Below are 13,501 nucleotides of genomic sequence, written 5' to 3'. Positions count from 1 at the left end.
CTGAGCCAGTGGGTCTGACTCGATCTGTGCTGGTCTTCTCTGTAGGCTTCCTCTGGATTGTTCTTCTGTCCTGGTTTCGTTTGCAGCTCCGTAATTTGGGTGGCTAATAACAAACTCCTTCGTTTTTGCTTGTAGTGGGGTCTTCCACAAAGGCAGGTGGCAGGATTGTTTACGTTGTTATGTAATGTCACCCACTCAGGCCTCTGTATGTTGTGTCTCTTTAAATTCAGGGCTCAGGACTGTAGATTTTGATCTGAAGAAACCTTAAGTGTGGGGCAATGTAAGGAAAGCAGGCTTTTGGTTCAGGTTGAATACAGTTTGCTTTGCAATAGTTTTGCATGAAAATGTATACAGTGGACTAGAGATGAATAATGTCTCCTCTTGCTAGTTTCAGGTCGGTGGACTAGAATTTGGATTTCCTTATTTTTTTATTTTTTCCTTTGTTTTCCAGGTGCTGTGAAAGTTAACAATTAGTATAACTAATAAAGATTAATGGAATCTGAAATTGACTAAAGTCATGTCCGAAAGATTTGTATTTGCTGCAAAATGAAAGTGAATTAGACAGTTTTTTCTCATGTCAGTGTAAGTCCATGTGTAAGAGTTGGACTGCAGAGGTGGGACCCTCTCCCTCCTGATTTCCGATATGGGTGCAGAAGGGGCCTGGGATTAGTAGGATCAGAATTTCCTGGAGGCCTTGGTTTTGGGAGACTCTTAGGGGAAGAAATCTGGGGTTTGTCAGAGGACCGAGGTTGGAAACGCTACCACTAGTTTGTGGTCATCAGTCTCCAGAGATCCTCTTGATAGGGTCTCTCTGCAGGTGTGTATCTCGTTTGTCCCCCTGTGGGGGCAGGAGCAGAAGCGTTGCTTCCCCGGAGCCCTTGTTTATGCTGCAGGTCCATGCCTGAGCCTGTGACCTGCCGTGATCCAGGTGAGCCCTGTGAGGGCTCAGCTTTTGTGAGCGCCTATGCCCCTTGGGCAAGCAGCTGTCGCCTCCTGGCTGCTCTCTCCCTTGCTTATTGAATTGACCCACAGAGGGAGGGTTCTTCGGATTTCTTGAGAAGGTTGCCGGGTGGGAAAATTGCGTATGCACTTAAGGCTGTGCTTCCAGGAAGGTGGAAGGAGTGACAGCCGTTCCTTGTGAGTGGGCTGTGGTATTACTCACTTTGCTTCTCATTTCTGGTGGTGACACTTCTGAGGAGTCATCTCTTTGGCCTGGATTTTCATCAGGGAGCCTAATCAAGCCAAGCCACGTGCCTGGGCAGGTTCCCTGTAACACAAACAGCAACATGGGACAGGAGAGGTGGCTTTAAATGTGGATTCCATGGGAGAACGCAGTAAGGAAGGGAGTTCTGGATCCCCGGGCCTTCAGCTAGAGTCTTCTTTTCTGATTTCATTGGTTTAAGGTCCTCTGCTTGGAAGCAAGAGAAATTAACGTTGGCTCACACAAGCGAAAAGAGGGTTTGTGGAAGGATATGGGATGGCTCACTGACGGCAAGGACAAGCTGATGAGCTCCTCTTCAGAAAGGACTGGAGCCCCAGTAGCCTGCGATCTTGGGGTCAGGAATCTCTTGGGGACGAGGACAGACCACCACATCCACTTCCTGGTTCTTCTTCCTGCTCTGCAAAGTCCAGGGAGAGAGGCCCAACCGGCCTGGCGGGGGTCAGGGCGGGCACCGTGACTGACAGCCCTTCCGGGCCCAATCCCATGGAGGGAGGTGGTTCCCCTGAGCCGCACCAGGCTGCTGTTACTCAGAGGAGGAGACAGACAGGGACAGGAGGGGCCCTTTGCTTCACGCTCCTGGGAACAACTGGGGACCAGGCACAGCAACTTCCTCCTAATGCTGCTGCCAAGTGACATTGCTTTCATGTCAGGGGCCCTGGCTTTTTGGTGTTTCTTTGTTGAAGGCTACCCACTGAACATTCTTTATCAGTGAGTCACTGTACAAGAATGTGTTTCCTGAAGGGTCAGCCCTGTGTGAAGGTTTATCCCAAGGATTTCTCTCAACCTGGCCTGTGCACAGAGAAGGGTGGGGAAGGCGTCCAGAATGCCCATGGCAGAGAGCAGCAGAAGGTGATGTCTGTTACACGTGCGTGCTTTCCCCTGCTACTCGTGAGAAAAGTGCCCTCTCTGGGGAGTGGCCTATTAGAAGTGCCAGTACGGAGAGGGCTGAGAGTTTGTTACCAGAGCGAGAGCGGCAGTGTTTTGGCTTTTTTGGTTAGACTGACAGTAGCTCAGTCACTGAGAGCTGACCGAGGTCGTGTGTGTGTGTGTGTGTGTGTGTGTGTGTCTGTTGGGATCGACGTCTCCACGCCTTGCGTGTAGGAATCCTGGAACCCTCTCCGCCCACGTCACTGCCAACCCCCCAGAACTGTCGTGTGCAGAGCCCGGCATTCTGGTAACTGCTTTTCTCCCTTCTGGCAGGTACCACAGATGGTGTCCACTGTCAGTGCTGTGCAACGTGTGCCAGGCTGATCCATGGTCACTTTCCGGGATGGCAGCAAGGTGACTTCCGCTGAGGATGACCCTGACTGACAGGCTGCGTGAGAAGATATCCCAGGCCTTCTACAACCATGGGCTGCTCTGTGCCTCCTACCCCATCCCCATCATCCTCTTCACGGGGCTCTGCATTTTAGCCTGCTGGTATGTTTCCTAGTTGCCCTGGATACAGTGGGCCAGTGTCTCGGGACAATAGCTTTTCCGACTGCTCTGTAGCCCTTAGACTGTGTGTGCTTTTTGCACAAGGAACTTGGGGCTCCTTGGAGCTGCCCAGTGCAGAGCTTGGACCCTGGGGCGTTTAGCCACTGAGCTGAAACAGTCCAGGCTGGCCCTGACTTTTAGTGAGTCACCAGATTGGTTCACGTCACTGGTAATCTGTCTCAAAATAATGTTTAGACAATTCTAAGAAACCGCAAGATAACTGAAAGGCATGACTTTTAAAATTTTCCTTCTCAGCAGTAGCAGTTTCTTTTTGGTTAAGAGCAGCCTTCGAGTGTTGCAAAGCAAAGTCCGTTTGAACAATTCCCTGGCTAGCTCCAGAGGCTTGGTTCTCTGCTCTCTAGTCACTTTCTGTTCCCCTGGGGCCTCCTTCGGACCTCTAGTTGATTCTCGCAGCCTGCTGTGCTCACCAAGGACTGTTGTGAGAGCTCTTTCTGTTGCAGAGCTGCACAGAATGATGACATTGTAAACAAACTCTTGATGTGAGATGGCTGATGGTGCTCTTGGCTGTAAAACTGACAGCCGTGAAAAGCGCCCGCCCTGTTATCCTTGCCTCTGGAAAGGCTTCTGGTTTCCAGACTTGTTGTACAGCTAAGTTTGCAGATGTTTTCAGTGCTGTGCGGGAAGGACGATGCTCAGGGCTGAACTCTCTGTTCAGTTCAGTTAATGATCCCAAGTCCTTCCTTAATTAGGACTACAAAGGTGAACATCATTTCATTGAGAAGTTCTGCTGGTGCTTCAGGTATGTAATTCAGTGTCTCACTGGTCCTCATAATAACCTTGGGACGTTGTCCAGTTAAGTTTCCATTTAACCAAAGGGGGCTGGAGGCTTAGAGATTTGCCTGCTCTTCACAACTCAATGAGTAGGGGACCCGGTTCAAATCCAGGCCCAGGGGTACTGGCCTGCACCCACAGGCCTGTCACCCTGACTCTCCTCGCTGTGGCTCAGTATTTGTATTGATGTTTAACCTTTGTGTTGTATGGGACAAGATGCTATGGCGACGTCCTGTAATTGGTAAGGTAGGAGTGCTCTGAGGGCCCAGCTCTTGGGTTTGTTTCCTTTAAGTTAATTGGCCCATCGCTCTCTGTCAGAGCCATGCTTTTCTAGGCCTGTGTGCTAAGGCACTGGTCCTCAAACCTGAGCTAGCCTCAGGGTCACCTGGGGGGCCGGGTGCCCACCCCGGAGACTCTCATTCATCCAGTCTGGGGTGGGCCTGCGCATTCACGTCTTAACAAGTCCCCAGGCCGGGGGCCACATCCTGGGAGGCTGTGTCATTCCTGAAAATTTTTCTGAAGTTCTACTGCGTCTCACTTAAAAGTGTTTTCTCTTTTACGCTAACTTCTGGGGCAGCTGTTGGTGGTGGCACTCAAGGTTATGATCGCTCTTACTGCCTCTCGTTGAGGGGGTGGGGTCCAGCGCCCCCTCCACTAAATTGTCAGTTCTGAATGCCCTTGCCCATGGGAAGGAGGGGAGGGAAGAGTGCGGTGGACAAGTACCGTGAGTTAAACTCATGTGCTGTGTGGGCAGTAGTTGTGATTCCCCTTCTGCAAAGACAGCTCTCCACAGGAAGGGAAGGATGTTTCCTCGGGCCGTTCATCTTCTGGGGACTGGGGTTGCCAGCTGGGCCCAGGCGGCGCCCTGGGCAGGAGATGCAGCTGCGGGTAGCACGGCTTGGGCGCAGTTGGGCCTTATCTTTAAATGAATAATTTGGTATCACACATGTTTCAAAACAGACTGTCCTTGGATTTATGACGTGGGGGCCTCTGGTGTGGAAACTTTGTGAGACGGCCAAGGTCTCAAGTATGAAGGACGCCTCCTCGACTCTGGGCGAACTGGAATGGGATGGAGGGTTGGGGAAGAGACAGATGTGATGTGACAGTATTTCGCAACCAGTCCAGCCCGGCTGCAGCCGAGCCCGCCTGATCCCCCACAGGTGCTCTTGGCTGAAAACTGGTCCTGAGAAGGGTGGGTGGGGTCAGGGTGGGACTGGGCTGATGGGAAGCACAGGGAGACTAATTTCACTGACCCCGGGTCGTTGATCCCCGGGGGCTTCCACACATGCTATTCCATTGCCTAACATCCTTAGAGGTGCTTGGTAGGCCCTAGATCTTTGAAAGACGATGGCAGGGGCGTGGAGAGCTGGTTGGTGGTTAGTGGCAGACCCACGTGGCACTTCCGTCTGTACCTTCTCCACTTAGCGCGCTGATAGGAACTGAGTGAGGGACGCTGTTCAGTGCTGATACCGTTGATGGAGGAGTTTGCTCCTTGAACAAAAAGCCAGAGAAGCAGTGGGCCGGGAGCAGTCCTGGCAGGATCTGCCGAAGCAGAGAACAGAGAGGCTTTTTGAAGCAGTGGCCCCACATAACAGGAGTGAGGAGCGAGCACCAGGCCACCTCAGTAAAGATGGCAGTAATATGTGCCGAGCTCTGTGCCAGACCAGTGAGAGGAACACAGACCCTTCCCTCAAAACCCACAGTCTCGGCCCGAGACCGTCAAGTTGCCCTGTCATTGGATGTCGTGCACAGCTGATGGGACGTAGCCTTGGTGCAAAGGGACACAATGTCAGGGAGGCTTCCTGGGGAGAACAGCTGGGCTGAGCTCCGCGGGAAGGTAGGGGTGCCTTCCTCACCTTTCCTGTTTATGGTCTTGGTTGCTCAGCTCCCGGCTCCCACAGCAAAAGGGCAGGGAGGGTCAGACGCTGGTTTGCCCCTCTGAGAACCTGCTGCCCGCCTCCTGTGGTCCCACCCCTGAGGGCACTGGTTTCCTTTCGTTTTTGAAGTCACCCTGTTTTTCTTCAAAGAGAAAAACCAGCCTGTACTATCACAGGCTGGTTCTTAGTGCTATGTACTTATTTTCCCAAACCAACATTTTTGTCATGTGATCCTAAAGGAGTTTTAACAAAAACTTTTCTCGAAATCTGATTGGCTTAGGAAGTTTTCTAAGGCTCGATGAAATCTCTCAGCCTCTAAAGACAGTAAAGGTTGTGTCAGAAAATCCTCAGATTCTGGGCCGGCTTGGCCAGGAGGCCAGGGTCATGCACCCAGGGCACAGACCCTGCCCTCTGCTGCCACCCAGCACCCTCTTCTGTCCAGAGCAGCTCCCCTTCTGCAGGGCCTCAGGCAGCCTGCAAAGCGTGGGTAATAGACAGCTTTTAGTCGTTTAAGATACTTGGGTTCCGTTCAGTTACCTTTTATTGTTCCTGGAAGGAGAGGCTTGTTAGTCCTGAACCCAGGGCTGCTGCTCTTGAGCCACCTGGGCTGTCAACCCTGTTTATCACCCCTGGGTCACTCTGGGTGAAACTTGTAGCAAGTGGGCACTGTGGCAGGAGCTATCTGTTCAAGCCGTTGTTTCTCAGTCTAGTTGTGTAGGGCACAGCTCCCTGGCCCATGCTGGTATTATGAGCCTTGCACTCCCCACAGCTGAGGCGATTGGTCGCCAGTTGTCTGCTCACAGCAGCTCACAGTAGCTCTCGCCGGCTGTCCCGCTCATGATGGCTGCAGGCTGTTTAGGCTGGTTGCCGGCCACTCACGCTGGCCACTGGCCACTCACGGTAGCCCACGGCATCCCACAGCAGCCCACAGCAACCCACAGCAGCTCGCGCTGGGGGCTGGCCACTCACGCTGGCTGCCGACTACTCATGCTGGCCACTAGCCACTCCTGGGAGCACATGGTAGCCCACAGCAGCACACAGCAGCCCTGCGGCAGCACATGACAGCTCACGCCAATCTCCGGTTGCTCACGACAGGCCAGCTCCAGGGAGAGCCGTTATTCACAATCTTAGCTGTAGAGGGCGCAGCTCACTGGACCATGTAGGAATTGAACCAGTGACCTCAGTGTTAGGAGCACGGTGCTCCAACCACCTGAGCCACTGGTCTGGCACTGAGCTTTGGCTTTTGAAAGCGACAAGAGAGAAGCAACTCTTCACATACAAGGGATTCTCAATAAGAGTAATAGCTGATTTTTTCATAGAAACCATGGAGGAAAGAATGCAGTGGGATAGCATATTTAAAGTCCTTAATGGGGAAAAAAAACCAAACAAAACAGTTCAACCAAGATTTCTGTATTCTGCAATACTATTCTTCAGTAATAAAGGAGAAATTAAGATATTTCTAGATAAACAAAAGCTGAGGAAATTTGTTACCATTGGACCAGCCCTACGAGACACACTAAAGGAAGCCTTTCAGTCTGAAATGGAAGGACACTAGACAGTTACTTGAAATCATAAGAAAAACATAAAAAGAAACACTTGTAAAGTTAACCAGTATTATTGTGCTTTTGGTTTGCTTTGTAACTTCTTTCTTTCCTTTTTTGTGATTTAAAAAGGCAAATTATTAAACAATAATTTAAAATCTATTATAATGGGCATACAATAGTTAAAGTTAATCAGTGACAATAATTATGTAAAGGGGAGAGACATATATATAGAAACAGAATGTTTGCATGCTATTGAAACTAAGCTCCTCACACTGGATAATTTCAGTTGTCTTATTTTCAAGGTCACAGATCTTTTCTTTTGCCTTCTCAAATCTGTTGTTGGACCCCTCTATAACACAGTTCAATCCAGGTTGTTATAAGTTAATAATTATAGTCCACAAGGTAACCACTAAGAACATACCTTTTAAAATATACAGAAAAGGGAAGAAGAAGGGAATCAAAGTGGCACACTACCAAATACAATCAAATCAACAAAATAAAAAAAAAGGCAGCAATGGAGAAATTGAGGAACAAAAATCATATAAGACATATAGAAAACAACTAAATAGCATATGTAAATCCTTCCTTATTAGTAATCACATTAAATGTAAGTGGGTTAAACTCTCCTATTAAAAGACAGAGACTGAGATTAAAATGATGGAATCCCTCTCTATGCTAAGAAACTTTAGATATACTCTACGCTTTGTATATAAAAACACAAAGAGGTTGGAAAATAAAAGGATGGAAAAAAGATATTCTGTGCCTAACAGTAACTAAAAGAGCTAGAGTGCTTATATCATCATTAGACAACATTTAGAAGGTCATAAGAGACCAAAAGGACATTATATACTGATAAATACTTCAACAAGCAAGAGGATATAACAGTTGTAAGCATACACGTACCAAGCAACAGAGCCCCAAAATACCAGGAGTGCCAAAAAAATGTATACACTATTCGCCATAATCAGAAGTGTCTGGACGCTGATGGTAACCACTGAGCGCCTCTTGTAATTGCAGAACAGAAGTCAAACGTCACTTGTATTCATCTTTTGTTATCAGTATATATTGAGTATTACAATTTTAATACAGTTTTCTTAAAGTGTGTATATGAAGCACCCTCTGTATATGAAGCAAACATGGACAGATTGAAATGAGAAATAGAGAATTCTATAATAATAGGTGGAGAATTCAGTACTCTACTTTTGATAATGGGTGGAAGAACCAGACAAGATCGATAAGGAAAGGGAAGACTTGAGCAATAATGTATAGACACCCCACCCAACAACAGCAGAATACTCGTTTTTCTCAAGTGAACATGGGACATTCTCCAGGATAGACCATGTTAGGCCACAAATAAGTCTTAATAAATTTTAAAACATTGGACTCACAGAGTATATTTTGCAGTCACAGTGGAATGAAACTAAAAATAATAATAGAAGGAAAACTGGAAAATTCACAAATATGTGGAAATTAAACAATACATCCTAAAACAACCAGTGGGTCAAGAAGAAATCAGAAGGGAAATTAGAAAATACCTTGAGATGATAAAAACAAAGATGCAATATACCAAAACTTATGAGATGCAGTGAAGTAGTACTAAGGGAAATTTACAGCTGTGGAAAGGACTCATGACTCATATCGAGGATATATAAGAAATACAAATAAATAAGAAAAAGACAGTTGACCCAATGAAAAAAACAGTCAAAAGAGTTGAAGAGGTGCTTGATAGAAGAGGATCTATCCAAATGGCTAATAAGCATATGAAGGAATTTTCAACATTGTTACCCATGACAACCTGAGATGTATCCCTACCTCCTCTAAATGGTGACAGTTAGTTGGACTGACAGTATCAGGAGGTGTCAAGGATTTGGAGCAGTTGGAACTCCCATCACACTCCTGGTGGGAACATAAAATTGTACAATTACTTTGAAAAACTGGTATTACCTACAAAAGCTAAGCATATGTTTATTCTATAACCCAGAAATTTCATGCTAGGAACATACCTAACAGAAATGAGTGCTTATGGTCAGCAAGAGCCATATATAAAAATAATCATAATAGCTTTATTCTCAATAGCTCATACTGGAAACAGCCACGTGTACCTCGAGTAGTAAACGTACTTTATGTAATAGACTCATTAAATGGAAAAGTGCAGATCTATGGGAAAGAATGAGTTACACGTATCAATGTAGATGAATCGAGCAGATATTGTCGGAGTAAAAGCAGCCAGTCACAAGAGTGCACAAGTGGAATCGATGATTTCATTTGTAAGCCATTTTAAAACAGGTAAAACTCATTTATGGTTAGAAGTTCTAATAGAGGTTTGGGGCGGGGATTGCTCTTCACTGGGTGGGGGTCACTAAGCTGCCTTCTGAAGTTCTGGAAATGTTCTGTCGCTTAATCTAGGTAGTGGTTACACAGGTTTAGGCATATGTCAAAATTCACTGCACTGTTATACTTAAGATTTGTGCATTGTGCACAAAAAAGTTGATTCTCAAAAAAAAAGTTTTTTTAAAAAGTGAGACCAGAAACAAAATGCACATCCATTTTCCAACTTTTGTGTGTAAAGCCAGGGTTTTTCCTTTGTGGATGGTGAGTCCATTGACTTCTGTTCATCACAGTCGAGTGTGAACCACAGCCTTCGTGTGTTACACAGTTTCCATGGTCTGTCCCTTCAAATTGGAACAGTTGCCCAGCAATCTGAATTAGGATCCTTCTGGATTTTTATAGTTCCACCCCCCCCCCCCCCAGTTTTTTGTTGTTGTCTTACTTATGTTTAATTTGACAAGTTTGTCTGTTTGTTTAGCATCTTGCCTTTGTTACGTCTCTAAAAATATTTAACCAGTGTTTTATCAATTGGGCTTCCTTGTCAGCTCTCTGTGATTAAAAGTGAGTTTGAAAAATTCTGATCGAGGTGGCTTCTAAGTTTCCTTCCAGCACTGAAGTTTTATGATTCGAATGTTTTGTACATTTGTACAGTCCTAGCAGGGACTGCAGCACCCATCTTTTCCTAACGCTTCTCTCCTTTGTTGTTCATCCCAGCTACCCACTGCTGAAACTCCCCTTGCCAGGAACAGGCCCCGTGGAGTTCACCACCCCCGTGAAGGACTACGCCCCCCCACGTGTGACCTCTGACCACAAACCAGGAGAGCCTAGTGAGCAGCCGGAGTGGGTAGGTGCTCAATGTGTCGCTGAGGAGAGCCCCAGGGATTGGCTGAGGCAGAGGCTCTGCGAGTGAGCGTGCGTAAGGGGGTCAGCCTTTCATTGGTGAATACATGCCCTGGAACGGCTTTATAAAGACACCGGAAATATTTAGTTACACATTTAATGAATAACCTGTTTTGAAAGGGAGCACCAAGTGACCCCCACGTGTGACTGTCCTACAAAAACGGGTGTCTGTGGTTGTAGCTGTGGGCAGCTGGGTCAGGTGGGCTGCTCACACGGTGCACAGGCCTGGGCAGCGCCCTGGCAAACAGGCCATCTCCTCCTTGCTGCAGGGGCTCATGACAACCAGTGAACATCCCTAGACAAGGTCCTCTCATCACAGTCTTGACACACTAATGTTTGCAGTGCGCACCTGATTTTTTCAGACCTGTTGCGTCTTATTTTATCCTCATAATCCATTCAGGTAAAAAGGGTTGGTTTTATGTTTTGTTTTCAATCTCTTTTACAGTTTAGGAAGCGGGGGCCCAGAGTGATGGCGTGCCCGTTACTCAGTTTACATGGGGTCAGCACTGGGTTTGGAGTCCAGGTCTCCTGACCTCTGAGCCCACTGCTTCTTCCGGACCATACTGTGCTCAGTTGACTGTCACTGAGCTGAGCACTGTTGCAAACGAGGGAGAAACAGTGTCTCTGTTGAAGGCCTCAGGTGCCGGACCTGACTCACCGTAACTCCGGTCTCATTATTTGGAAATCTTACAAGCATGATTAGCTCGTCTCTGAACCTTTTACCTGCCAGGTGACGGATGGAGTGTCTTCCTGCACGTGTTGTGCTTTGGTCCCGTGGATTGGGGCCGGACTCGCCCCGTCTGTTGTTGAGGAGGAAAACCAAAGCGCAGGGGACAGCTCTTTCTCTCCCACCCATCTCTGATACTGCTTGCACATCCCTTCCTGTCTTTTTCGGGTACTATAGCAGCCAGGTCACTCGTTATGAACTTGGCTCTACTGTTGCTGAAATACACACATAACTGGTGAGACAGGCACATGCGAAAGTACAGGTGGTGGCAGTGGCAAGTACACAGTCAGGCTTAATGGGACTGCCCGTGGAGGTGAGAGGGAACACGGTCCGATACCAGCAGGAACCAGTTCTGTAACTTAGGCCCCAGCTGGGCCAGGGCCGACACAGGACCTTGTTGGTTCACACCTTTCACCTTCATTAACCTCTTGGTGCAGTTTTACCCCTAATGGAAGTCATGGTTCCGTCACAAGAAGATGCTCTCTGTGTGTGTTCCGAGACTAATAGAGTTCACAGCCTGATGTCTAATGATACGGCTATTGGGGGGGGGGGGTAATTGTTTGTGAGTTCTTTAAACTTCCTTAGTGCCCTTTGGTCTGAGATGGTCATAGTAAGCGGTCGTACAAAATAACTTGAGGTCTCAGGAATAAGAGGAGTGTCCGTTTTCTCACTTTCTGATTGGAGCCTCCGTCCCCTGAATGACAGAGAAGGAGACCAGGCCTCGGTGCTGTCACCTGGAGTCATGCAGCTCAGTGATCAGGTGTCTCACCATTGACTGTCCATGATAAAAATACAGCTCAGTGATGCAGGAATGGTAAGGAGAGCTTTAGTTATAAGGAGCAGAAAACTCAACCTGAACCAGAGTAAGCAAGAAGGGAATTTGGGGGTGGGAGGGGTTATATAACTCAGGGTGACTCAAGGACAGCCTGGTTTGGGCCTGAGAAGGAGTCCCATCTCTCAGCTCTGGGTCAGCTCCACTTGTCATCTCCCTGAAACAGGCTCCAGCAGCTTCAGCTCCATGTTCTTGCCATATCCAGACCAGTAGAGAACGGGCAGGTGCCTGGTTGGCTCTGAATGAGGTTACTTGCCAGTCCCCATCCCAGATCATGTGGCCGAGAGGGGTTCTTTGTGGACTGGCATCATCAGCAGGCTGGGAATGAGAGAGGGTGGTTTCCAGAGGACAGTTAGGAGGCTTGGGCGTGGAGCAGCACAGCGCAGGCGTCTTTCCCCAGGACCCAGTGTCCTCCGTTCTCCCTGCCTTTATTCAACACGTTTATCGCATGTCTGCAGCAGTGTGCCCAGTAGTGTGATCTAGGGGACACACACAGCCTCTGTGGCCCCAAGGAGATCCCAGTCTGGTTGGGAAGAAAAAGCAAAGATGTCAGTTTAAAATAAATGCTGTACATGCCAGAGGGACGCAGGAACCTCCTGGAAGAGCTCCCAGTAGCCGATGCTGGACAAGAAAATACCGTTAGTAACAAAATGAAGTAGTATCGATTATAGCCCAAGTGTAAAATATCTAAATACATACGATTGAATAAATAAGTAAATGAGAATAGACAAATCTGGGCAAAAAATTGTAGAGTTTATGCAGATACTTGGCCCTCACAGAGGTGGGGTATAACTGCCCTTCCGTATGTGTGGGCGGTGCGTGGTGACTTCCAGAGAGGACAGCATGGAGGGGAGGAAAGTCACTGTACAGTGGGAGCCTGGCAGCCACCTGTCCAGCAAGGTGAGCAGTGTCACCCTCAACAGGGAGACGTCAGGTGGATGGTCGAAGCCCTTGCTGTGTGACGACGAGGGTGCTGCACCTCTGGGGTCTTCCTCCCAAACCCACATCCCAGTCTAATCATGAGGAACACATCAGACGAATCCTGATTGAGGCACTTTCTGACCAGCCCCCTGAAAATTGTCAAGGTCGTCAAAAACAAGGGAAGTCGGAGAAACTAAGGAAAACAGATTTCCTTAGTGTTTACCTAGTGTCCTTTTTCTCTCCTGAGATCCCGACCTGGGGACCACATTACACTTAGCTTACGTCTCCGGAGGCCTCTCGTGGCTGGGGGTTTCTCAGCCACTCCCTGTTTTTGATGACCTTGTCAGTTTGGAGGCGTGCTGGTCAGGTGTTTTGTAGTGTGTCCTCAAGTGGGATTTGTCTGTCTTTCTCTAGGTTAGACGGGGTTATGGGTTTTTCGGAGGAAGACTATAGAGGTGAACTGTCATTCGTTTCACGTCTATCAGTCTCCTAAATTAGTTTTTAAATTTCCATAAAGTTCAATTTTTGTTCTGTAAAGTTCTTGGTACTGTAGGGTTTTTAAAAAGCCTTTCTAATAGCTGTGTAGAGAAATTTCATTGTGGTTTTAATCTGTGTTTCCTAGATGACTAATGTCAAGTGCTTAACTGTATTTGAATATCTTCCTTTGTGGAGTGTGTGTTTAAATGTTTGCCCACTTTGAACTGAGTTATTTTGATTTCTTAATTGAATCGTAATTCTTTCTGTATGCTGGAGATGACTCTTTCTGTGTAGCTCTCTGTCTCCCCTTTCACTGAAGGGTTCCCCCTGTGGGATGATGGCTGCAGCCGCAGTGGCACCTTTGTACGGCCTGCAGGGAAGACCCAGTCAGGTCCTTGGCCCTGA

The 13,501-nt window shown here is 47.7% G+C and overlaps 1 protein-coding gene across 2 annotated transcripts in view; it reads left to right on the top strand.

Moving 5' to 3' along the window:
• Positions 1 to 13,501, top strand: part of SCAP (SREBF chaperone) — a 46,122-nt gene that overhangs the window by 15,974 nt on the left and 16,647 nt on the right. The window contains exons 1-3 of one of the 2 annotated variants that reach the window (XM_081072736.1): positions 1,761 to 2,071; positions 2,423 to 2,641; positions 9,954 to 10,083. In XM_081072736.1, the coding sequence (XP_080928862.1) occupies positions 2,520 to 2,641; positions 9,954 to 10,083 (252 nt within the window). In that variant the 5' untranslated portion in view covers positions 1,761 to 2,071; positions 2,423 to 2,519. Of the gene's footprint in view, positions 1 to 1,760; positions 2,072 to 2,422; positions 2,642 to 9,953; positions 10,084 to 13,501 lie in introns of those variants that run through there. The other variant, XM_081072735.1, reaches the window with a different exon arrangement.

The sequence above is a fragment of the Rhinolophus hipposideros genome, assembly GCF_964194185.1.
Source record: "Rhinolophus hipposideros genome assembly, chromosome: 14".
Classification (NCBI taxonomy): domain Eukaryota; kingdom Metazoa; phylum Chordata; class Mammalia; order Chiroptera; family Rhinolophidae; genus Rhinolophus; species Rhinolophus hipposideros.
The sequence above is the reverse complement of the archived record's forward strand: the minus strand, read 5'-3'. Positions and strand labels throughout refer to the sequence as shown.